This window comes from Lagenorhynchus albirostris, chromosome 4, assembly GCF_949774975.1.
Source record: "Lagenorhynchus albirostris chromosome 4, mLagAlb1.1, whole genome shotgun sequence".
Taxonomy (NCBI): Eukaryota; Metazoa; Chordata; class Mammalia; order Artiodactyla; family Delphinidae; genus Lagenorhynchus; species Lagenorhynchus albirostris.
Window position 1 is genome coordinate 47,329,466 of NC_083098.1, and position 27,751 is coordinate 47,357,216.

The window sequence follows — 27,751 nt, forward strand, 5'->3', positions numbered from 1 at the left end:
CAATAAGATGCTTCCCCCAAATTTAATTTGCAAAATGTGAATGAACTACCCTTAAGTGGATCAATTTCAATTTTTAGTGGCCTAGAGTTCCATCATAATTATAACTGTGATGATGAATAATTCTAAATGGAAATATCTATCCAAAAAGGATTGTTTATCATCAATTGTAATGCATTTTCATTTGGTACATAATAGAGAACTTGAAATACAAGCAACCCTAAATATAAGCAATAAAGCTATCAAGAAAGAACCCTCTAATAGGCTGAAAAGCAGAAGATAACCTGTGGCCTGTGAAGCTATGACTACATCAACTACTCAGTCTTTGCGTGGAGAATATATTAAAGTGAATTAAACTCAGTTTCTTTATTTTGAAGTTTATGTTCTTTAAGATTAGTATCTAGTTTATTCACTTTCTAAAAGCAAAGAATACTTAAAGAAAGAACTAACTTACTATATAACCAGAATACTGTGTTTTTCTGTTTATTTATATTTATATAAATATTTATATTCTAAATTTTTTTAGGGGGTAAAATAGTACTTTTACTTTTTAACAAGTGACACTGCCTTCAAAAATAATTATTTACGTAGTACCCTAAGCTATAAAACAGTAAGCTGCTCAAGCAGTTTAAATTTTCACTCTGGCAGGAAACATATATGTAATTTGTACATCATCAGATCCCTTCATTTTCTCTAATCATGTTTTGAAAGTTACTTTTCTAGAGGAATTTCCTTTATTAAGAAAGCAATGGTGAGCAAAAATATCAAGCTTACCACTGGGACACTATTTCTAAAACATAAAAAACTAATGGCCTTGAAATGTGTAATACTGACAAGTAAAAATATAGACAATGAAGATGGGAGTATAAATAGAAAGATTCTGCCCATGTTCTCCTGTAAAATATCTTCCTGACAGTTTTTAGGCATATTCTAAATAGGCTAACTATATAATTTATTATCTAAACTGGAACACTTTTGAAGTGAAAGAGGACACTATTAGTAATTACAAAATGAACACTGGCCTGGTGACCTGGGGCATATGGTCACCCTAATTATCAATCAACACTATGCAGGCAACTCCCAGAGCATGCAACAATATGTGGATTCTAATTACCAGTCTGATTAACCATCTAGTTTTGAGGAACACAACTTCAGAGATGCAGGCACAATTCAGAGACACTCGAAGACCCACAGGAATCACTAGAGAGTCAGTAAGGTGGGAGACCCGTATAAGCTTAAGGGTCTGGAGAAGGGGAATTCAATAAAGGGATAAGTAAGTAAAATATTCTAAAAACTTCGTCATTTTCTCTGATGTAGAATTCATTTGGGATCCTACTGTCTTCACTTTTACTGTCTATCATCACCAAGCTTTCACCATAAAGCTTAAATAAAATTACATGTGATTTGTCAATTTAACTTGTATTAGATTTAAAACTCAAGACTATTAATCTTTGGGGGCAGGGACATTACCATTCATTTCCAAGCATCCAGGGCCTGGCTCTCAGTAAATGTTTACTGAATGGATTTCTTTGAACTTAATATTCTGAGTATTAAAATTTATGATATTAGAACCTTAACTGAAGATAGTAGATTTTAAAAATTCAACTCAACAAGCTAACCTGTTATTTTCTAGTGCAAAACCTATCAGGAAACTGTATGTTTGGATTTGCTTTAAAATAATCCTGCAGGGCCAGAGAGAGGGATAAAAGATGAAACAAAACTGCCAGATGTTAATAATTATTGAAACTAACTGATGGGTGTGTGTGTGGGGGGATCTCCATCTCTGCATATAACTGCAAATCTCCATATTAAAAGCGTTTTTTTTTTTTTAAAGCCCATCTGAAATCAACTCAACATCCTGGATTTATCAAACACAAGCCATTTTCTTTTCTTTGAAAGTATCACTGTCAAAATTCTTACCACATTTATGTCTAAGGACAGTATACCTGTAGCATTAGGTGCAGATTAGTCACTTTCTGTGCGGACCAGCCTGAATTTTCATCTCCAACTTCAAACCAAGGTTTCATACGCTGAATATATGAGCCTTCTTTAAAAAAGTTTTGATTGGAATTGTTGTTTTTTAACAGGTTTTGAAGCAAAATCAGACAATCTTCCACTACTATACCTGGGGAAAGAATGTAGAATGGAATGTTGAGGCTGATGAAACCTGAAGGAAAATTCAATCCTCAAACATTTCAAAAGAAAACTCTCAGTGCTCAGCATCTCTTCAGTATGCATGGCAGTGAGCCTGCTCCTTCTCAGGTCCCCCAGTGATCTCCTGACTTCTATTTTCAACTATCCACTCACCTCAGTAACTCACATTTTTTCTTCAAATCCAGCTTACACATCATTTCTTCAAGAATGATTAGCAAGATCCAGTGAGTAGGTTAGGATCACCAGCTATATGCTCTCACAGTAGCCTGCCCCTTTTATTATTATGCAGTATCTGTCTTCACTAGATTATAATTCATGAAGACAGGAATTTGGGAATGTCCTACTTACCTCTCTGTATCCTCAGCAGATATAGAGACAAGATCCCACATGCCACATGGTGTGGCCAAAATAAAATAATAATAATAAAATAAACACCAATGGGAAAGATAAGCAGGAATTAGTCACATGAAGTGGGTGGGATGCAGAACAGCATTCCAAGAAGAAAGTAAAATGGCTTTTAAAAAACAGTCTACATTTCGGGACTTCCCTGGTGGTCCAGCGGTTAAGACTGTGCGCTCCCACTGCAGGGGGCGCAGGTTTGATGAGATCCCGCATGCCACGTGGTGAGGCCAAAAAAAAAAAAAAAAAAAGAGAGAGAGACAAGATATCAGATGTATACATGGTAGGTCACTACTAAATATTTGTTGAATAAATCAATCATATATTATTTAATCGCTAAGAAGCATTTGACATTGCTGTCTTTATGCCTCTTCCTTGAAACTTCCTCTTCTTTTGGTTTCTAAAACACTAACGACTCCCTCCTGGTTCTCCTTACATGTATCTGGCCACTCCTCAGGCTTCCTAACCAATGAGCTCTGTTTCCTCTGCAAAGCATATGAAATAAAGAGGCTGGATGCTCACAGCGAGTAGGTTCCTCTGTGTAGTACATGCACACTTTTGCTCCTACTAGTTAAGCTGCACGATTATAAGAATTAATTGCGGGGCTTCCCTGGTGGCGCAGTGGTTGAGAGTCCGCCTGCCGATGCAGGGGACACGGGTTCGTGCCCCCGTCCGGGAAGATCCCACATGCCACAGAACAGCTGGGCCCATGAGCCATGGTCACTGAGCCTGTGCGTCCGGAGCCTGTGCTCCGCAACGGGAGAGGCCACAACAGTGAGAGGCCCGCGTACCACAAAAACAAAAAAAAAAAAAAAAAAGGAAGAATTAATTGCTTTTAAAAAATGAACAGATTTTAGGGAATTCCCAGGTGGTCCAGTGGTTAGGGCTCTGCGTTTTCACTGCTGAGGGCCTGGGTTCAATCCCCGGTTGGGGAACTAAACTAAGATCCCACAAGTCGTGCGGCAGGGTCAAAACCAAAACAAAACAACAAAAACTCCAAAAAACAGACTTGATTTTTCAGAGCAGCTTCAGGTTTACAGAAAAACTGAGCAACAAATAAAGGGAATTCCCATATACTCTCTTCGTGTCAGTTTCCACTGCTATTACCACTTAGCATTAGTGTGGTACATTTGTTAAACTGATGAATGAATATTGATACATTATTAACTCACGTCATAGTCTACATTAGGGTTCACTCTTTGTGTTGTAAATTCTATAGATTTCAACATATGTATAATTTCATGTACCCACGGTTACAGTATCATACAGAATAGTTTCACTGCTCTAAAAATCCTGTGTTCCACCTATTCGTTCCTCTTTCTTCCTACCCCCAAATCCCAGGCAACCACTGGTCTTTTTACTGTCTCTTTATGGTTTTGTCTTTTCTGAATGTCATATACTTGGAATCATAAAGTATGTAGCCTCTCCAGACTGTGTTACTTCACTTAGCAATATGCATTTAAGGTTCCTCCAGGACTTCATGGCTTGAAAACTTTTTAATCGTTGAATAATATTCCATTGTCTGAATGTACCACAGTTTGTTTATCCATTCACCTACTGGAGGACATCTTGGTTGCTTCCAAGTTTTGGCAATTATGAATAAAGCTGCCATAAATATTCACGTGCAGGATTTGTGTAGATATAAGTTTTCTACTCATTTGGGTAAATACCAAGGAGTGTGATTGCTGGACTGTATGTTAAGAGTATGTTAAACTTAGTAAGAAACCACCAAACGGTCTTCCAAAATGGTTGTATCATTTTGCATTCCCATCAGCAGTACATGAGAGTTCTACACCCTTGCTTACTTTTGGTGTTGTCAGTGTTCTGGATTTTTGCCTAATAGGTGTATAGTGACGTCTCATTGTTTTAGTTTGCATTTCCCTAATGATATATGATGTTGAGTGTCTTTTCATATGCTATATACCATCTATATATTTTCTTTGGTGATACATCTGCTCAGATCTTTTATTCATTTTTTAATTGGGTTGTTTCTTTACTTCTTATTGAACTTTAAGAGTTCTCTGTACATTCTGGATACAAGTCCTTTTCCAGATGTGTTTTGCAAATCTTTTCTTTCAGTCTGTGGCTTATCTTTGCATTCTCTCAGCAGTGTCTTTTGCAGACTAAATTTTCAATTTAGTGAAGCCCCACTTAACCATTTTCTCTTTCATCTAAGAGTAAATTACTTTTACTCACTGAGGCTCAGGCCATCTGGCTGTACCATCTATTACTAGTCCTCACTGCAGTTTTGTAACAAATTCATGGTCACTACTCCTTGTTCACTGCAAACACCAGCACCTCACTTGGAGTCTTCTTTCTATCTCCATGTTCTGCTGTCACTCTTGATTTCAATTTCAATGACAACCCATCTAATATCTGGACCCCTCAGTTCCTTGGCCTCATCTTCAGAGATAACCCTTACTCTATTACTAAAACCTCCCATCTTTCCAGCTCAAGTATTCTCAATATATCTGTTCTGTGGCTTCCCTGAGATTTTCAACCCATCAACAAGTCTTCTTTCTTCTTTTTTTTTTTTTTGCGGAACGCAGGCCTCTCACTGTTGTGGCTTCTCCCGTTGCGGAGCACAGGCTCCGGACACGCAGGCCCAGTGGCCATGGCTCACGGGCCCAGCCGCTCCGCGGCACGTGGGATCCTCCTGGACCGGGTCACGAACCCGCGTCCCCTGCATCGGTAGGCGGACTCTCAACCACCGCGCCACCAGGGAAGCCCCCTTTCTTCTTTTTAAAAACTCTTCTGTCTTTACTTCCTTCCCTATCTAGCTTAGCACATATAGGTCTTCATTTCTTCCACCCTACAGGTAATTTGCTGAGCTCTCTTGTCTCACTATCTTTTCATAGCACCCGCCTGGAAAGGCACTATCCTGTCAAAAACTGCCTGCCTGGTTTTTTTTCTATATCTGTACCTAGACAGCTGAGTACTGGGGGAGACAGGGGATCACATAATCAAGTAGCCTGCACTGCTATGAAATCATGGTGAACACCCTCAATGGGGCCTTTATCCTTGACTGGAAATCTTCCTAATTACAATAGTCAACAAGCTCTCCTATCCTCCAAAAGACTATTTTCAGTCTTCTCCATGATTCTCAACTGTGTCCTCCTTTTTCACTCTCAGCATATGCCTCTGCCTTCAACTCAACTCCCTGTCATTAAATGTGAAAAAGGACTTGCATCTTCACCTGCACTATCCCCCGTTATGATGGAAGATGAGCTCCTTCTTCTCCTATCTTAAACAGCCAGTTCCTACCTCTCCTGTGGATTCTAATAACTTCCTCCTTTTTCAGGTATTATGTACCACTGATTGTTGTCTTTTCTTTCTCTCTCTCTCTCTCATATCATATCTCTGTCCCCTCTCCGCTTGCTCACAGTTGTTGTAGTCTCTTCCATTTTAAAGAAAAAGCCCTTTTAGATTAAAGGAGAATAATCTGATAATTTCCACAGATGTAGAAAAAAATAAAAACAGTTATTAAAATGCAAAACTCATGATAAAAACTCTTAGCAAAAATCAAACTTAAAGGTGAAACATCAACATTCTCATTACAGTCAGCAACTATTCAACACTGTACTAAAGATTCTAATCAGTGCAATGAGACAAAGAACAGTGGTATAAGAACTGAAAAGAAAAAAGATTACACTTATTTGTAGAAAATATCGTATCTACACAGAAAGTCCAAGGAGAACTAATGGTTTAATAAGATGGTTGGATACAAGATCAATATACAAAAATCAAGTAGTAACCAATTTGAAAATGTAATAAAAAAGATCCCATTCACATGTAACAAAAAGTATAAGATGCCTAGAAATGAATCTAATAAAAAAAATATACAATTCTTGTGCTCAAAATTATAAAACATTACTGAAAGACATAAAAGAAGACCTGAATAGATTAAAAGATATACCTGGGTTCATGGATAGAAAAAGTCAATGACGATTCTCCTTAATCTTTAAACTCAATATATTTCCAGGACTTCCCTGGTGGTGCAGTGGTTAAGAATCTGCCTGCCAATGCAGGAGACATGCGTTCTGGCCCTGGTCCGGGAAGATCCCACATGCCGCAGAGCAACTAAGCCTGTGTGCCACAACTACTGAGCCTGTGCTCTAGAGCCCACGAGTCACAATTACTGAGCCCGCGTGCTATAAGTACTGAAGCCCGCATGCCTAGAACCTGTGCTACGCAACAAGAGAAGCCATTGCAATGAGAAGCCTGCGTACCACAACTAAGAGTAGCCCCTGCTCGCCACAACTAGAGAAAGCCTGTGCACAGCAACGAAGACCCAACGCAGCCAAAAATAAATGAATAAATAATAACTTAAAAAAAAAAACCCAAACAACTCAATATATTTCCAATCAAAATCCCAACTAGGATTCTCAGATAACTTGACTAGTAAAGAATTTCATTCATATGAAGAATAAAAGGGAAAGACGCATAAGACAATTCTGAAGAGGGCCAAGATAGGAAATTTTTCCTATATTCTAATAGATAGGATATTATTATGAAGCTTTTGTAATTAAAAGACTGTGGTTTTAGTGTAGAACTAGACAGACTAATGGAACATAACAGAGAACTCAGAAACAGACCTTCACACGTATGGAAATTTGATCACAAATCTTATAACATCATTCAAATGCAAAATCCCTATTAATTAAATGTAAAAGACACATTTTAAAAGGCTTCAGTATAAGAAAGTGATGGAAACTCTTTATGACCTTGAGGTAGAGATAGATTTCTTAAACAAAACATAAAAGCATAAACTATTAAAAAAAACCCAACATGTTATTACGCTAAAATTTTAAACTTTAATAGAAACACTATAAACAAATTAATAGAAGATAACTGAAACATGTATAATCAACAAATGATTAGTATCCAGAATACATAAAGAACTCCCAGTAATCAACTGGAAAAGGAAAAACGATCTTATACAAAAACGGGTGAGAAGGTAATTCAGAGGGGTAAAAGATAAACAAAAATAAATGGTGACTACTCCCATGAAAATATGCTTAATCTCATTAATTTAAGAAATGAAATAAAATCTCAATAAGACATTATCTCACACTCATCAAATTGGCAAGGAAGGACTGACAAGGATGTGAAGAAACAGGAACTTGAAAACACTGCTGATGGAGTATAGGTTGATAAAACCACTTAAGAGAGCCATTCGACAATATCTGGTAATGGTGAAAAAAGTACAACTCTATTTGTAGGTATATAGAGAAACTTAACACACAAGTAAATACATAAAGACCATTCACTGTAACAGTTTATATTAGCAAAAATAGAAACTACCTAATTGTCAACTCAATCAGAAAGTAATAGATCATAGTATATTCATAATACAGAATAATATATAGCACTTAAAATAAATGAACTAGAGTAACATGTATCAACATGGATAAATCTCAGAAACACAATGTTGAATTAAAAACAGCAAGTTGTGGGACTTCCCTGGCAGTCTAGTGGTAAAGACTTCGAGCTTCCACTGCAGGGGGTGCCGGTTCAATCCCTTGTTGGGGAACTAAGATCCTGCATGCCGTGTGGCGGAAAAAAAAAAAATTAATAAAAAAAAAACCAAAACAGTAAGTTGTGAGATTATATTCAGAAGGATACTTTATTTAAAAGAACTGGATGGTAGGTGCACAAGTGTTTGTTATGCTATTTTCTATTGTTTTCTGTATGTTTGAAATATTTCATATCTCAAAAAAAAATTTAAGAAAAGAAAAATAGTTCCTTGTCAACCTCCAGTTCTGTTCACCTGGCTCTCCCCTGACTTTACCAAATTCCTGATATGAGTTTTCTCTGCTATTCTATTTTCTCTCTTCTAACTTACTCCTCTGACACTACAATCTTGATTCTGAGGCAACCACTAAACACAAATGCTGTCCCCAAGGTCACCAATGATGTCTATGTTCCAAGTCCTACAGATACATTTCTGTCCTATCTTGATATCTCAGTGACTTCTTACACTGCTACCAATTCCCCCAACCCTTCTAAGTGTGGTTCTCCTCTTCCCTCGCGGCCTGTTTCTTCTCAGTCTTTTACTGATACCTCTTCCTCTATGATCTCTTAACAATTTGTATTCCTTAGGGTTTGTCCTAGCACTTCCCTTCTCACTCTTCACTTACTCTAAGTGACTCATCTAATCTTTCTTGTTTATCTAATTTTTTATTCTTGTTTATCTAAGTTTTACCTATATTATAAAGACTCTCAAATCTTTATCACCAGGCTGGCCCTGCCTTCCAGATTAGTAAGCCAACTGTCACCTATACTACACTACTTGCTAACCCCAGTTCAGTGAATGCAAATAAACTCATTTTTCTCCTCTGACTCTAGTGCTAGGTTTTTTGATCAATTTCTCATTAAAAACAACAAAAATGCTGAATTAAAAAAAAAAGCCTAGGAGCAACGAAGAAGTGATAGTACAGCAGGCTAAAACTGACAAGAAAATGGATATCTATACAGATAGTTAAGTATAAAAGTACCTTTTGGCTGGCAGTACATTTCTCAATCTTGATAAATCTAAACTTTTTATTTTGACAGTCTCATGGGACAGAGGGAAAACAAACCAAAGCCAAGGGTATACACAAGGTAGGGAAGGAATCTAACAGAAAACTTTTCACCTAATAAAATGGGACCTCAAAAGGATATATCCTAAGGAAAAAAAAAAAACAAAAAAGGATATATCCTCAGGGTGCAAAAAATGCAAAGTTAACTAGTCCTCATAGGTTTTGTAGCTCGGGTTTGCATTACCTGAGTAGTCCAGGGAATATCAACCCTTCAATCTGGAATGAGGTGATCCCAGACAAACTGCACCCCCAGGGCTTGGCAGAAACAAGCACATTTTCTCTGAAAGAAATTACTTTCATCCTAGGATTCAAATTCCTATAAGTAATTCTGCTAAGTACAACACAAAACATAGTCAAAGAGAACCATGTACACAGAAAATGTTGTACCATGTGTAAGAACCAGCAGAGCAAAGTATCAGACCCACAAAGACTTAAAATACTGCGATTATCAGACAGAGATCGTGAAGTAATTGTTTCTTATATTCAAAGAAATGAAAGATAAGTTGAAAATACATGCAGAGAAAACGAAGTTATAAAAAAATTACCTAGCAAATCTGCCAAAGAAACAAGCAGAACTTCTAGAAAAGAAAAATTTAAAACTCAATGGACACATTCAAAAGCTGATCAAATACAGGTGAAGAGAGAATCGTTTAAATAGAAAACAGGTCAGAAGAAATAATCCAGAAGAAAGCCTGAAAAGATAAAAAGAAAATGCAGACAAGAAAGTAAGATGATAAAGTGAGAATCTAATCATATGACAGAGAACTGAATCTGAGTTCAGAAAGATAGGAAAAAATGTGATGGAGCAGTATTTGAGGAGACATAGCTGAGATTTTCCAGAAATGATGTAAGATATCAACAGATTCTGGAAGTTTAACAAATATTAAACAGGATAAATAAAAAGAAATCCATATTCGACACACCATAATGGAAGAAAGAAAGAATATAAAGTATCCATCCTCCCTCAGGGAAGCCTCTCTCAACATCTAACAAAACAACAAAGAAAATGTATGTCCTCATTTCTCCCTTCAGTTGCATTCCTGAAAAGTTAACAAGTCCATGAGAACAAAAGGAATCTTTCCAAATCAATCTCTTCATACTATACCTCCATCACTGTTCCCCTCCTCGGTAATAATGTCCAGTAGTCTCTCAAAAGCATTTTCAAAAGCAACAATTTTCTGGATTGCTCCATTGCTTCTTGTTAGTGCCTGTAGTAGTAAGACGCCCTTATGGAGAAGAAAGATAATGTTTAGTGGAATACAACTTTTACAAGACATTTAAAAATTACTTTAAAAACCACTGAGTTTTAGAAGTGGCAGGAATTTCACAAGTCCAACTCCTTCACTTTATAGATAGGGCAAACAAGGACAGAGAAGGTGAGCAATTTACCTCCCTAAGCTATATAAATCTCGAAAGACAGATCCTTGACTGGAACCCATGTCTACCAATTCCTAATTCAGTTCTCTTTTCACCGTACAATATAAATATACAACAATTCTTGCATATTCATCAATTCATCAATCATTCATTACCTGGCTTTCACTGTGGTCTAAGAGAGTTGAACATGATTATATTTGTCTCAGTAATGCCTCGGTACATGCTTCACAATAGTAACAATAAAAAATTGTGAAATCAATAATATAAATCAATAAACATCACCACATTTTAGCAGGGAATGTTCAGATATTCTTGTAATTATCTGGCCCGGAAATCCCCAAAACTTGATTCTAAGTTGATAGAAAAAAAGAAGAATGAGAATTCATGCCTCATGAACACCATGTCTAGTGTGAGACAATTCTCAGTAGTCTTTGCTTCTGATTTTTAGTTTTCTCAGCTCCTGTTGAGCTAGATTTAGGTTATATATTTTGCAACTTCTTTATTATTCAAGAAATAGTCACTGTTAACCATTTCTGCTTATTTCACTATCAAACAACAAGTATTTTATGAGCCCACAGGAGCCCAACAATACCATAATGGTCAAAGAGACAGAAAATATTTAATTTTCTTAGAGGAAGAGGAAGAGCAACTAAGTAGTTCAAAAGTTCCAGAGTCAAATAAGCTGTTGGCTGTCAGTACTGGGCAAGTAAGTATTTATATAAGACAAAAAATACCCACAGCCTTACTGGGCTTTTCCTACTCATTTCCCTTACTGTCCAGTCTCAACATTAGATGAGAAAGAAAGCAAAAGTGGTTATTTTTACATGTCATATTCTCCTACTTAATGTTAACTTGAGTTTAACTGCTAACAAAGGGAGGAATAAATACAGTGGAAAGAACACTAAGGTTATGAGTTCGATACAGTGGGTTTTTTAAAGGTCTACTTACTAGCTGTGCAACTTGAAGCAAATTACATAAACTCTGTATGTAATTTATGTAATGTAAGTCTTAGTATACCCATGTGTAAAACAAGGATGGTATCTTTGTCATAGGGTTTTTATGAGGACTAAAGGAGATAAAATAACTCCTATAGAACCTAAGTTCTCAATACATATCAGTTTCTTTTCCCTGACTATTAAGAGACATATTCCTCTAATCAAACACATCCACTAATGTTACTAGAAATGAAAGTATACTCATTGGTCATTGAAAGTAAGTGGGCACCAATTCCTTACTTTAAAAACTGGTAATTAAAGGGATTTAGCTATTTATCCTCCCTTTCATCTATGAATTATAATTCAGGGTAATAAAATATACTGGTTGATGAAGTAAAGTTCTTCTTTGAGGAAGGTTACAGCCGAATAAATGTGAATGAATGACAGAATTATAGAAATCATCATTTTGAAACTCTTAACAAAATAAATGAATCAGGCAATGATCATTAATGAATGATCAGATGTAATGGATGAAGGGATCCATGGAGGGATCTGGCTGTCACCACCTGAATCAAACCCACCGATCACTACAAGTGAGACAGCCAGATATTACATTTCCTGATGTGCTGCAAAATTAAGTACACTGCATCATCTAGGAAATATCAAAGCAAAGAGGTGAACCAGAACTTAATCAAGCCCTTTAGAAAGTTAACAGACATTAACAATCAAATGTAATGAGAGAGCCTTGTCTGGAAACTAATTTGAAGAAACCAACTGTAAAAGACATTTATGAGACAACTGGGAAACTTGAGTGTAGAAATAGTTACCTTATTTAATGAGAGCTAAGACAAAGTTGTTATCTCATTAAATGTGATGGCATTGTAGTTATATAAGGAAATACACACACACACACACACACACACACACACAACATGTATACTGAAGTATGTAATAGTGAAATTATACAGATTGTTTGATTCCTTTTAAATACTCTAGTCAAAAATAAAGGAGAGTGGTGAGGGGAGGGATGGATGAAGTAAGTATAATAAAATCTTGAAAATTAATGGGTTTAGGGGACGGGTTTGTCTGTATTCTCTCTACTTTCATGTGTGTTTACATTTCTCATAATAAAAAACTAAAAATTAAAGAATGGAATTACAGTCTATCATTTAGAAGTGAGCTGGTAGTTACTTCCTAGAGTTTTCTCAACCTTTCTTGCTAATTTTTAAGCCCTAAGTAACATAAATAAATATGATAGTTCACTGTATCTATGATAAATGACCAACTAATTCTCTAAATCCAGATCAAATTCAATGTTTCAAATATAAAACAAACTGAGGCTAAAAATCTTTACCAACAGGCTCCCAGAGAGGTTAGTCAATATTAATAACTGTCATTGAACGCAATGAGAAATATTAAAAAGAAGGAAATGAAAAGAGAATTTTAAAAGAAGGATAAAGAAAGAAAAAGATACAAAGGATGCGGGGGGGGGGGGGGCGGAAGCAGTGTATTATTCTGGGCAGTAACAGAGTGCCACTAGTAGCTGCCACAGGTGCCAGTTAGTTTCCACTGGTTGCTGGAGTCAACTGGGGTGTATTACACTGCGTTTTACTGCATAATGTTCGATAGTAAGTCTCCACAAAGAATTTAAATGAATCTGTGAAGCCAAAGGAAAGATGGCTATAAAACTCCAAAATCTAAACATCACAGCAAAAATATAACTTAATCTCTAATCATAAAAGTAATGAAAGCCAACATAGACAATCATTTTATCTGTCTCAAATAAAAACTGAGGAAAAAAGGTTAGGAAAAGAAAAAAAAGAGTAGAGAGTTAAAGGAAAGAGAAGAGCAGAACACCAAATTCAGGTTTAAGATACATACTAATATTTTAGTCAAGAAAAGACACTCAAAATTCCTAATAGATAGGTACACAATTCTTAAAAGAATATTAAAGAATAAAAACTGTCCTTCTCATGAGTTATACTACTATATCATTTCACCACTTATATTACTGCATTGACGTAGGTACTACAAAATTTTAAATGCAAAGCTAAAAAAAAAAACTGTCTATGTGGATTAGAAGTCAAGAGCATTTCAGTTTTGTCTCTGCTTTGTCAGGAAACAGTTGTGAGACTAAAAGCAATCCAAATGGTATTTATTAGCACTTAAGATGAGAAAGGTACAGGGCTAGGTACCACAAACACAAAGATGAATAAGACATCACTAACAAAGAACAAGTCACTTGGTTTCTGTGAGTCTTGGGCTTCTCAGTGTAAATATGGAGACTGAATTAGCTTGATAAGATCCCCTAGCTCTAAATTTTAATTTTAAAGATTTTTCCAGGGGCTTCCCTGGTGGCGCAGTGGTTGGGAGTCCGCGTGCCGATGCAGGGGACACAGGTTCGTGCCCCGCTCCGGGAAGATCCCACATGCCGTGGAGCGGCTGGGCCCGTGAGCCATGGCCGCTGAGCCTGTGCGTCCAGAGCCTGTGCTCCGCAACGGGAAAGGCCACAACAGTGAGAGGCCCGTGTACGGCAAAAAAAAAAAAAAAAAGATTTTTCCAATTGCTATCTAAAGTATTATGGTTTTGATCAACTTGTAGATAACAACAGAAAAGAACGTTCAAGCAACAAAACAATATTCATCAATAGAAAATACTCAAATGTATATGCAAATATTAAATCAGAATGAAAAATTAACTCCAAAGCAAATCACGCTCTATAGTTAAATAGAGATTACAAGGAAAATCCTTTGAAATATGTATTCAATCAACTAAGGGTGATGGTTCCAAATGTTACACTTTGTTAAGTTTATGCAGTTCAATGTCTAGGGGTGTTTCCTCTGCTCTTTTTGGAGGTAGAATTTGGTGTCAGTACAACCTTTCAGAAAAGGATGGAAGAAATCCTAAACTTGTGGAAGGCATAAATTTGAATAGCAAAGTCATTTGTCTAAGCCAAAATACTGAATAGGTTGGAAACAAAGAAAAAATGTGGCCTTGTATATAACTTAAAAAGGTCTAAACCATTACCCCAACTTTCCAAATCTAACTTCTATGACTCTGAATAAGGGTCAACAAAGATTTCATTTGCAAAAAGAGAAAAAAAGCTGCATATTCTTAGACTTTTCTTCAAACTTGACTTACATCATTACGTATAACTTCCCTGGAATCCGCTAATAAGTCCATCAACCTTGAAACACCTAGAAACATATAACCATGTGAAAAACACTGGCAGATCAAAAACACAAATAGTGATTCAAATTATAAACAATTTATTAACACATCATTTCGGTCCCCCCCCCGTAGGAATGATCCTCAATTTTACTTTGTTTGTTTTTGTTTTTTATGATCCTCACTTTTAAATCAAAATAATATAAGGAAGATGAGTCACTTACCCATAGGACTGACTAAAATAATTTGCTGCACTTGAGGCCCTAGTTGTTTTAAAAGAGAAGTAAGAAGTTTCACACCAGGCCAGCGGACGTGGAAATCAAACTCCTACAATATAGGAATTTAAAATATTTAACATTTGTAATTCACATTTTCAAGCAAAACTTTTCAACTAGTAGAATGGTACCAAAAACTATAAACAAACAAAAAAAGAGTTTGTCAAACTTTAAAAAATTAACTTAAGAAATAAAAAGCAATAAAAAGAAAAGAGTTAATATAAATTGATCAAACTGATTAAACTGTTGTTGACTAGATATAACAGTACTTTGTAAAAATGGAAATAAGAAGCAGACAGTATTCTAAGAGACTACACAGTTCTTAAAACACACGTGTGAGGGCTTCCCTGGTGGCGCAGTGGTTGAGAGTTCGCCTGCCGATGCAGGGGACACGGGTTCGCTCCCCGGTCCGGGAAGATCTCACATGCCACGGAGTGAGCCATGGCCGCTGAGCCCGTGCGCCCAGAGCCTGTGCTCCGCAGTGGGAGAGGCCACAGCAGTGAGAGACCCACGTACCGCAAAAAAAAAAAAAAAAAAAAAAAAACACACGTGTGAATCTCTTGTAATGACACAACAAATTTCACTATCTTGAAAAGGTATATAGGGGCTTCCCTGGTGGTGCAGTGGTTAAGAATTCACCTGCCAATGTAGGGGACACAGGTTCAAGCCCTGGTCCAGGAAGATCCCACATGCCGCGGAACAACTAAGCCCGTGCGCCACAAGTACTGAGCCTGCGCTCCAGAGCCCATGAGCCACAACTACGGAAGCCTGCGTGCCTAGAGCCCGTGCTCTGCAACAAGAAGCCTGTGCACTGCAACAAAGAGTAGCCCCCGCTCACCACAACTAGGCTTCCGCGTGCAGCAACGAAGACCCAACGTACCAAAAATAAATAAATAAATAAATTTATTTTTTAAAAAAAGGTATCTATATATGTTGCTTCCTCAGTAACACCCAAAAGGGCAACAAAACAAGCTTATTAAGATGACAAAAATAGCAAGGTTCTTTACTTACCTCTAATAAAGATAACAGAAGAGTGACATTTTCTTGCTGCTTAATGAAAATTTCTGTAAACTGGCTTCCCAAATCCTCACTCTGTCTTGTGGAGTTTTCTTCTGTAATATTCAAAGATAAAGTATTTGAATATGATGCTTTGTTATTTTAAAGTATCCTTTTTGTTGAAAAAGCTAAGCAGAAATGATAATTTTCTTGGAACAGTGTGCCTGGAAGTGATACCACAATTATGCTAGAAAGACATATCCTTAAAATAAGTTTCAAGGTCATTTAAATAAATTTTTATTCTTTAATTGTTTAAATATGATATTCAAAGAAAATATATTTAGATTTTCACATTTTCTCAAGGTTATTTTTCGGTTAAACTTCTAACTCGAGTACAAGGGAATTTATTGGGGTGATGGAAATATTCTATCTCAAATGTGATAGTGGTTATACTACTGTATACATCTGCCCAACACACAGGACTATACAACCCCAAAGAATAAATTTTAATGTATGTAAATTATACCTCAAAAGCTCCTCCCCCACAAACATTACTGAACATATAGTCCTTGCTGACTCTGTTACTATGTTAAATAATTTAATTTTAAAATTAAACCAATCATCTACAGATTTTTCAGTATCTTTTTCAAGCAAATCAACATATATGTCTTATAGTTATTCGGCAATAAAACCAGAATTTGCATTTAAGTTTTCACTTATTCTTTAAAAGATTTTATATTTGTCCTTAACACTTAAAAGTCTTTAAGCTGGGGCCTCCCTGGTGGTGCAGTGGTTGAGAGTCCGCCTGCCGATGCAGGGGACACGGGTTCGTGCCCTGGTCCGGGAGGATCCCACATGCCGCGGAGCGGCTAGGCCCATGAGCCACGGCCGCTGAGCCTGCGCATCCGGAGCCTGTGCTCCGCAATGGGAGAGGCCCCAACAGTGAGAGGCCCGCGTACGGCAAAAAAAAAAAAAAAAAAAGTCTTTAAGCTATTTGTTGTTTCAATGTACTTTGTCAAAAAAATGTAAAGGATCACTAAAAACTGAAGCAACAACTGCCAAAGCAAATTATCATTTAAAATCTGCCTACTCTAATAAATGCAATTGAGAGATGGCAAATACACTACTCCCCATCCCCTTACCCATTCCAGACATAGCTAAGCCTTTTCCACATATTGCTCCAGGCAGTGATTATAAACCAAAGGAGTTGGCAGTTAAGATCAAACATATTTATTATCTCTCAAATAGTTCTTTTTTAAATGTGAGATTTTAATATTAATATACTTTAGAAATGGAAAAAACCCAGCAGATGACAAGAATAGCAAGACAATCTGACAGTGACAGTGATAATCTCATCTAATTATTTGTAGAGAAAAGAGAAAAAAGAAGAGACCAAAAGTAGAAAAGAATATTTTAATATTCTGGGTTATTAATAAAACCTAATTTCTCACATATTGATTAATATGCTAGGTTTATCCTTCGGAAACCCTAAGAAATATTTCTTTTATCATCTCTTGCATCAGTAAAAGAATTCAGTTTCTGAACCTTAAAAACTACATTACTTAAACAAAAAATACTTTACTTTTAAAAGGACTAGTCTGGCTGTGCTAAGATGTCAGGGAAAGAGGGAAATAATAAGGAGAGCGATTAGGAGACAATAATCAAGGTAAGTGGTGAAACTGACTTAGACACTGGTTACAATTCTTATGAAAATAGAAGGAACAAGATTTGTTGGCATATTCCTTACAGGGGTATGAGAAGGGGGGAAAAAAAGGAAAGGTGGTTCTAAGGTTTCAGCCTAAAGAAGTGGAAGGATGGCACTGCCACTTACTGAGATTGGAAACACTGGAAGAAGCAAGTTGAGAGTATAGACAGAATCATAAGTTTAGTTTTGGATGTGTTAAGTTTGAGATATAAAAATTTGAGTGGAGATATCAATCAAGTAAGCAGTTGGATAAACACAAGCACAGCTGTCAGTGGATAAGTTTGGGTTGGACATATACATTAGAACGATAAACATAAAAATGATATTTAAAGTCACAAGATTGGATGATACAGGGCATCTACAAAAAACATAGCTAACATCAAACTTAATGGTAAAAGATTGAATGCTTTCCACTTAAGATGAGGAAAGAGGCAAGAATATCTACTTTCACCAATTCTAATCAACATTGTACTGGAGATCTTAGTGCCATAGGGTAGGAAAAAGAATAAAAGGCATACAGACTGGAACGGAAGAAGTAAAACTGTATTTACAGATGACATGTTTGTCTATGTAGAAAATCCTATGGAATCTACAAATAACTTACTAGAGAGTGAATTTAGCAAAGTTAAGTGGAATCAAAGGTCAATATACAAAATTAATTGCATTTCTATATACTGGTGATGAACAATTAGAAATTCAAATTTAAAAAACAGCACCAATTAAAACAGCATCAAAAAGTATTAAAGACTTAGGGATAAATCTGATAAAAAATGTATAAGACCTATTTACTTTGAAAACTCCAAAATGGTGCTGAGAGAAATTAAAGAAGACTTAAATAATATATATACTGTGTTCTTGTATTAGAAGGCACAGTATTGTTAAAATGTCAGTTTGCCCCAAATCAATCTGTAGATTTAACAGAATCCCAATCAAAATCTCAGTAAGTTTTTTCTGTAGAAATTGACAAATTGATTCTAAAATTGATATGGGAGCGTGAAGGACCAAAAAGAGCCAAAATAATTTTGAAAAAGAACAAAGTTGGAGGACTTACACTACATAATTTCAAGATATAAAGGTGGGGTAACCAACACATGTCACGTAGGCAAAACGACAGACATAGAGACCAACAGAATAGGAAGTCCAGAAATAGACCCATTGGCTCACAGACCTAATCATGAGAGTTAAAACTATGAAACTTTTAAAAGAAAACACAGGAGAAAATCTTAGTGATTTTAGGTTTGGCAAAGGTTTCATAAGTAGGAAACAAAAGGTCCAAATTATATAAGAAAAAAATTGATAAACTGGAGTTAATCAAACTTAAAAATTTTGCTCTTCAAAAGACAATGTTAGGAAAATAAAAAGGCAAGTCACAGACTGGGAGAAAGTATTTGTGAAATATACATCACAAGGACTTATATCTAGAATGTATACAGAACTCTTACAACTCAAGTATAAGATGACAATCCAGTAAAAAATGAACAAAAGATTTGAATAAACACTTCACCAAAGAATGAAAAGGTATATGGATGGCAAATAATCACATCAAAAATTGTTCAATATAGGGCTTCCCTGGTGGTGCAGTGGTTGGGAGTCCGCCTGCCGATGCAGGGGACACGGGTTCGTGCCCTGGTCCGGGAAGATCCCACATGCAGCAGAGCGGCTGGGCCCGTGAGCCATGGCCGCTGAGCCTGCGCGGCGGAGCCTGTGCTCTGCAACGGGAGAGGCCACAACAGTGAGAGGCCCGCGTACCGCAAAAAAAAAAAAAAGTTCAATATAATCATTCATTATGAAAACACAAATTAAAACTACCGTGAGATACTATTTCACACCTACTAGAACACCTAAAATTTAAAAAAACAGACCGTATCAAGTATTGGAGAGGATGTAGAGGAACTAGAATTCTCATACACCACCAGTGGCAATGTAAAATGGTACAACTACTTTGAAAAACAGTTTGGCAGTTTCTTATAAAGTTAAATATACACCTACTATCACTTAGCCATTCTATTCCTAGGTATTTACTCAAGAGAAATGAAAATACATGTCCACAAAAAGACTTGTACATAGTACGAAGCTTCAAACGTAACAGATAAAAACTTGGAAACAAGCCAAATGCCCACCAACAGGGGAATGGATTAACAAATTGTTATATACTCACACAACAAAATATCAATACTACTCAGCAATAAGAAGGACTAACCTATTGATATACACCATGAATGAAACTCAGAATAATTATGCTGGGTGAAAGAAGCCAGACCAAAAGAACCAAAAAGAGAGTATATACTGTATGATCTCATTTACATAAAATTCTAGAAAAATGCAAAGTAATCTACAGTGATCACAGATCTATGATTGATGGGGCTAGAAGGAGGAGGAACGGATTACAAACAAGCACAAGGAAACTTGGATATGTTCATTATTTTGGTGGCGGTGGTGATGGTTTCATGGGTTTATACATGTCAGAACTCATGAAATTGTACATCTGTACATTTATTATATTTCAATTATAATTCAATAAAGCTGTGTGTGGGGAAAAGAAATCCAATTGGAGATATCAAGTAAGTATTTGAATATACAATTATGGACATCAGTGGAGAGGTCTGGGTTGGACACATATATTTGAGAAGCAAGCATACAGACTATATTTGAAGTCACAAGCCTAGATGAGATCACCAAAGGAGAGAATAGAGAAGGAAAGAAATCCGTGCCCTGGAATGTTCCAATGTTAAGAGGCTGGGGAGACGAAAGAAAACAGCAAAGGAGACAAAGATAAAGTAGCGCCATCAGACAGAAAGAAAATCAGGGGACAGTGGAGACTGAGAAATGAGTGAAAAAGTGTTTCAAAGAGAAAGGAGCAATTAACTGTCAAGTACTATCTCTGAACTTAACATGAAAGAGAAATGAGAAATTGCTAAAAGACAAACTGCTAACACAGGCAAAAGTAATTTGTTTATGAACAGAATGGCTAGGGTATGGAGTAGTCAAATACTTTCTTGAGAGGCAATACAGTAAAAAGGAAGAAGCTCACAAAGGCTTTTGAGTCAGACCAATTAAGCCCATATTCATCCATTTAGTCACATTACTTTGGGCAAATAGCCCAGATATATCAAGCTTCAGTTTCCTTAATTGTAAAATGGGAACAATTTTCTTTTACACAGGGTTTTCTTTGAGGATTCAAAATAAGTATTGATAAATCATGTAGCACAGTACTTGGTGAATAATAAGTGCTCAACTAACAACAGCAACATCATCATCTCTAAAGCAGGATTTCTCAACCTCGGCACTATTGACAATGACATTGTTGTGAGAGACTCCCTATGCATTTTAGGATGTTTAGCAGCATCCCTGGCCTTTACCCACAAGATACCAGTTGCACTCCCTTACGTATCCTCAAGTTGTGACAACCAAAAATATTTCCAGATGTTAACAAATGTCCTTTAGGTGGCAGGAGGGGCCAAACTGCCCTTAAGAACCACAGTCCTAAGATTTATTATATGCTATACATCTACATGTATTATCAAGTTTTGTTTTTTTTGGCTGCACCACACAGCTTGTGGGATCTTAGTTCCCCGACCAGGGATCAAACGTGGGCCCTCGGCAGTGAAAGTGCAGAGTCCTAACCACTGGACCACCAGGGAATTCCCTCAAGTTTTAAAATTATACAGAACATAAATCTTCTTTTGATGATTCAAAAAAATTTTGAGATTCTTGTAAGGTTACTATTAATGAGTATTATCACCAAGATGCAAAAGATGTTTAAAGAAACGTATATCCTATGATATTCCCAGAAACATGCTTGTCTGTAAGCAAATCCTGTTATTGATATTTTACCTTATATCTCTTTCTCATAAAAGTTGCATGCAATCTCCCAAAATAAGTAGTTACTTGAGTTTATGGTTGTTTGGATGCCAAATAAAAATAAATTTCCTGGATTTTTAACATTAGTAAACTATTAATTTTTGCCCTTCAAGTTTAATTTTTTAGATTAATGGTGGCTTCAGAAGAATTGTTTAGGGAAGCAGTCATTATTTCCACTGAAATATTTCCATTATTTCAGGAAAAACAGATAGAGGGGGGCATGAAGGGATGAAAAAAAGTACACTTGAAAGCTATCTACATGTTACTGCCCAATTATTATGTCAAGGGTATTAAGTTAAGGTGGCAAAGGCTTGATGCTACAAAGGTCTAATATTAATCAGAAGGAAGTCTAATACTCAAACATAACTAGCGTGGACTCAAGAGACGATATCTATCATTGATCTGCTTAAAAGATTTCCTGTTGTTCCATTGGGAGCAGACAAAATCCTGTGCCCTAATTATTCAAACACCTCTGAACGTAAAATTTTGCGTGGTACACTGTGGTTTTCAATGCTCAAAGTTGAATTTACCATGGAGTTGGAAAAAAAACTCAGACTGGTTAAGTAGCAAGAGTGCACACCCTTCCCATCTGCAAGGTGACATGATGATGGAAACGGAGATGACAAATTGGAAAAGATATGGAAATTTGGGAGCTAATAAAATCTCCTGAAAATCTCCCTCTTTGGAATCAGCTATGAATAAGAGCCCTGATTCCCATGGTATGGTAAATGCCCTGTATCCAATAAAATTTCACAAGATTCGCTGGGCTAATGAGCCTACCTTGTTTTTACCTACCCTGGAACCCTAACAAATCATGGCTCTGTGGCGGATGGTACCAAGAACAAATACCTAGCCAAATTCTAATGAAATTCTATAGATAAAAAAGCAGATAAAGAAAACTACAAAAAGTGGCCCACATATGTGAAAATAGCTCTCCAAATACGTGAGAAATCTATGTTGAAAAGGCAAATAACTTAACTGTCTCCACCTTAGAACTGTTTCCCTCTAGAAACTACTATCACAGCAATGCAATGACCTAATTGCGATGCTTTGTAGGGCTATTTTGCATTTGCATATTTTCATATTTATTGCACGAAACAACACTTGGGTATATAATTAATAAAATGCTTTTGAAATATAATTTATTTTACAATGGTTTTTATTTGAGTGGTGTGAATACAGTAGAGAATATAAACTCAACTACAGGGGGCAAGACAGTAATGTATGTAAATGAAGCAGGCCAGGTATAAGACTACAGAAAGGATGGAGAGCACGTGCCCGATCTAAGGAAAGCAGCAGTTACTCAGCTCCAGCTGACTCTGCCGTGGGCGAATGCAGGCCCAGGTGTTGTCGGTCTTCAGATTTTTTTTTTTTTTTAATTTTTTTGTGTTACGCGGGCCTCTCACTGTTGTGGCCTCTCCCGTTGCGGAGCACAGGCTCCGGACGCGCAGGCTCAGCGGCCATGGCTCACGGGCCCAGCTGCTCCGCGGCATGTGGGATCCTCCCGGACTGGGGCACGTACACGTGTCCCCTGCATCGGCAGGCAGACTCTCAACCACTGCACCACCAGGGAAGCCCAGTCTTCAGATTTTTTAAAAAGAGAAGTTTAAAATCTAAAAACTGATGCAAAACCTCCAAATTTTTAATATTAGGAACTTATTTATTATTTAAAATACTAAGTGGCTGATCTTGCTTATAAGACAGATAACGCCCTTGGGCCCAAAGATTGTGACTTCTAGAGAAGAGCTCAAAATAAAATTCATTGACATTTGGGAGAATATTCAAAGACTTGTAAGTTAATCTTAAAAGGAAGGGAGGAAGGGCTTCCCTGGTGGTGCAGTGGTTAAGAATCCACCTGCCGATGCAGAGGACACGGGTTCGAGCCCTGGATCGGGAAGATCCCACATGCCGCGGAGCAACTAAGCCCCTGCGCCACAACTACTGAGCCTGTGCTCTACAGCCCGTGCTCTGCAACAAGAGAAGCCACCGCAATGAGAAGCCCGCACACAGCAACAAAGACCCAATGCAGCCAAAAATAAAGAAAGAAAGGGAGGAAAACCATATACAGACTTGATGGATTCTTCCCATGAAATATTTAAAACTGCTGAAATATTTTTATGTGGATAAATACAAACAATTAAGCTGTGGGTTTAAGCCTTGGTTAGCATTCCTCGAAATGCAGGATTGTGTGGCATGTTAACAGGTATCTCATGAAAGCAAGTGCAGGTGTAAAAATGTATTTGGATTAAACAAAATTGAACAGGTTTCTTTACTGCAGGATTCTCAGTATTTACTATAAGAATGTAAATTTTGTGAAGTTTCAGAGCGGGATATACTATGTTACGTTTATTTAACTATAGACACCTTTTAATACAGAGAACTCTAGGTCTTTTGTGCTACACTTTAAGGAACACAGGTTTAACCCAAGAAAAAGCTTAATTCAATGTATGCATTGAGCACATGCTAATAACTTAGCAGGAAGTAGACTTGATACTGTACATTCAATTTATTCTGTAGCTATACTGTATAAAATACTATAGCTTAGCAGTATATAATTAAGATCTATGTTTTGAATTGAACTAGTAAAATATGATCCAGTTCCTGGAATCTACAGCTCCTTCTGGTTTAACATTGTCTACTAAAAAAGTGTTAGTGAGATATACTCTACTTCCTTTAAGTTACAGTCTTAAGACAGCACTTCTGAATTTTAATGTAGAGTCCTACAAAGCTTTGCTAAGCAATTAAAGTAACATACAAAGCTATTTTGATGTAGAAGTAAATTAAGCTAAAACTACTACATTCATTATATCTAAAGGTTGTAAACCAAAACTAGATTCATGAAATATTATATCTATTTCACATGTAAGCAAAGGTGTGAGACAATTAACCATCATTTCTCATCCAATATATTTTAAAAATTCTAGAGCTGAGTCTATTTTTTACATCCTATAGCTGATAGGATGATATAGGTGATACTTGGTATACTTATCATAACCTGTAAAAGTAAATGTCCCTTTACTGTAAGATAAATGAAAAATTAAGAATAAAATGGCCCTTTGATATTATAGTGAAAATAAACCTATGACAGGTACATGAAATTAAAGATTGCTTTTTAAAAAGTCCTTATACACCTCTGGAAACATTTCAGGCCTATTTATGTAACTGGCTTTTAACTAAATATTTGTTTATACATTTATTCTTCATATGTATTTAGTTGTATTTTTTCCAATGGTATAAACAATATTAAAAAACATTCTGGGGCTTCCTTGGTGGCGCAGTGGTTGAGGGTCCGCCTGCCAATGCAGGGGATGCGGGTTTGTGCATCCTCCCAGTCCGGGAGGATCCCACGTGCCGCGGAGCGGCTAGGCCCGTGAGCCATGGCCGCTGAGCCTGCACGTCCAGAGCCTGTGCTCCGCAATAGGAGAGGCCACAAAAGTGAGAGGCCCGCATACCGCAAAAAGAAACAAAAAACAAAAAATAAACATTCTGGACCTTCTCTTTGGAACTCCACTCCATATCAAGTTCGTAACCCATATTATGGAGGACAAAACGGCTTTATAGAAAGAGATATTCTAATAAAAGTAGTCCTATCTCAGAGTGAGGGAATATCAAGTAACCTTCTTTTACACTGTGGTCAATTCGTTAAACAAGTACACCTATTTTTTTTAACATTTGTCTGCATCGTATAAACTAGTTATATAAATTATAAGATTTAATAAAGAATCTAGTCAGAAAAATGGCCATAATTTATTAAATCAGAAATCTATGGAATACAAAAAAAGTATCAAAAAAAATCCTGTTACCCTACTTACTATACAATACTATATAATTTACATGATCACAGGGTTTTCATTTTCTCATCTTTTTAGAAAAGACAAAAATGTCACCTACCTCACAGGTTGCTATGAGGATCAAATAAGATAATTGACATAAAAGCACTGTAAAATTTAAAGCTCTATACAAATATGATGAAATAATAATAGAAACAACAGCTACTGATCTGTACTACTCAACAAGGAAATAGCACTGTCACAAGAGTCAAGGCATAATGCTCAATATTATCTGCTTTCAAACAAGGGGTTCAAATTTCACAAAAGGTAATGCTATACAGCTTAATAAGTTAGTTTCTTTGTTAGTTTCTTGTTAGGTTTAGGCAATTTTGTTATGTACCATTTTAAACCTACTTTAGAAAAGGATTTTTTCTTCCTCATTTTAAAAAGTTAAGGATCTCACGAAAAATGGTAAAACAAAATAAAATGTGGTTACTTAAATTATGAGGAAAAGAAGTATAATGTTAAAAGTAAATGGAACTTGAAAAGGATCACCAGAAAAAAGAAAGACAGTATTGGTGAGTTTTATAAATTAATATAAAAAATGTCAGTAACCAGACATTATTGTGCATGCATTATTTTAAAGGGACAATATCAACATACAAGTATTCTCTGAACTGGAATACCTTCCAGTTCTTATTGAATATAGGTAAAATTTATATGTATACATATGTATGTATACATTTTCAAATATTATTTTTATTTTTAAATAAACTGCCTCAAAATTTTTTCCCCAGGAAGTATATAAAAAGTAATTCGAATAGATTGTCCTACCAGAGAAAAAGTTTAATTTTGTTAAAATATGCACTAGAATATTTTCTGTTCTGGACAATAGATTTAGTAGCCATAGAAACAATAAATAGTAATATAAGATTATCAAATATTCCTCTTTCATGAAGAAATTCATACATAGTGAAACAAATCTCAAGACTTTTTGTACCAGCCAGAAGAAACTCACTTGACAGTGTCCTTTTATATTATCAGAAATTATGCCTAAAAGCATCATGCATATTAAATGCAATCTTTTACCTTCAACATCATCTGAAAAGGTAGACAGAAATAAATAAAAAATGGGTGATAAAAAAAAGTTTCTTATGTAATAGTATTCACAATAAAATAAATAAGACCTTAAAAACATCAAATAAACAATATAATCTCTTGAAAGAAGAGACTCATACTCATTTTACTCAAATCTGAGATATCCTAATAGAGATACAGCATATGCTATAAATGTAGGATTATGAGACATATTTATCAATAAATTGAAGGGTTATTAAAATATCCTCAAGGTAAAGAACTCTAAAATGAAGTTCATTATGGCAGCTAAGAATTATCTTTTGATGAAGCAGTAAAGAGAGAGTATCAATAACAGAACTGAAGGCCATATTCCTCAATATCTAGATTTTAAAAAATTGACTCTTTCAGGCTATTACCCTAACTTCATATTTTAATCTTTCCTAGAAAAAATGATTTTACTAGTTTCTCCAAAGAATCGTTTATCCTGTTTCATCCAAAGAATCATTTTTAGATGTTGAATTAAAAATAAGGAGCCCAAATACATTAAGAGAAGCAAAAAGTTAAACTTTAAACATTATTAGATTACAAATTTATAATAAAGGAAAACTACCTAATTGATGCTATATAGTTTTTTAAAACATAAAAATTATCACTACAAACTAGAAAAGAGCTAAATTTTCCATCTGAAACAACTAAGAAGAGTCTTTTTCTTTAATGTTTTCTAACAAGTGTATTGTATCTAATTTTCTCATCTGAGAAATGACTAGGAGAAATAAGTATCTTTACCTTCAAAGTGTGTTCTTGCGTGTACTGTATTTAAGTATTGTCATGTGACTGACAGCCTCTTTTTCCATGGGAACCAAATTATGTTTACTAAAGATTTTCTACTAAAGAAATTAATAAAGTTAAATTGTCAGCTAGATATCACAGAGAAATAAAAATTTAAGAAAAAGGATATTCAAGTCTAAGAAATTGTGACTATTCAGGACAATCTAGTTTCAAATGTTCCTACTACTGGTATTTTGTGAAGTTAATATCTACATATATTTCTGTTCTACTTTTATTTCAATAAAATATGTGCAAACTCAATATTATCTACATTTCCTTATGCCTTGTCTACTCAGATTTTGGAAGACCCTATAACTTCCGTCTAAATTAGACTTATAAAATGCATGAATATTGCCCTTCTGATTGTCTGGAAAAATGAAAGACCCACTGTGTCCTACTACAACAGCCAATGTGATATGAGGAAAGCACTCTTCAACAGCACTGTAAAATGTTACTCAGTGCATGTTTTTACAATAAATGGAACAAAATGTATAGGCCTCCAGTCAAGTATTTCACATGCTGGGAGTTCCCTGGTGGGCCTAGTGGTCAGGATTCCAGGCTTTCACGGCTGTGGCCTGGGTTCAGTCCCAGGTCTGGGAACTGAGATCCTGGAAGCTGTGTGGTGTGA

At 36.0% G+C, this 27,751-nt stretch overlaps 1 protein-coding gene across 2 annotated transcripts in view; it reads right to left on the minus strand.

Moving 5' to 3' along the window:
* USO1 (USO1 vesicle transport factor) overlaps positions 1-27,751 on the minus strand; it is a 92,091-nt gene that overhangs the window by 29,263 nt on the left and 35,077 nt on the right. For both annotated transcript variants that reach the window (XM_060148005.1, XM_060148004.1), the window contains exons 5-9: positions 15,898-15,998; positions 14,836-14,938; positions 14,585-14,640; positions 10,237-10,357; positions 1,944-2,122 (exon numbers count right to left, since the gene is read on the minus strand). In XM_060148005.1, the coding sequence (XP_060003988.1) occupies positions 1,944-2,122; positions 10,237-10,357; positions 14,585-14,640; positions 14,836-14,938; positions 15,898-15,998 (560 nt within the window). The remainder of the gene's footprint in view (positions 1-1,943; positions 2,123-10,236; positions 10,358-14,584; positions 14,641-14,835; positions 14,939-15,897; positions 15,999-27,751) is intronic.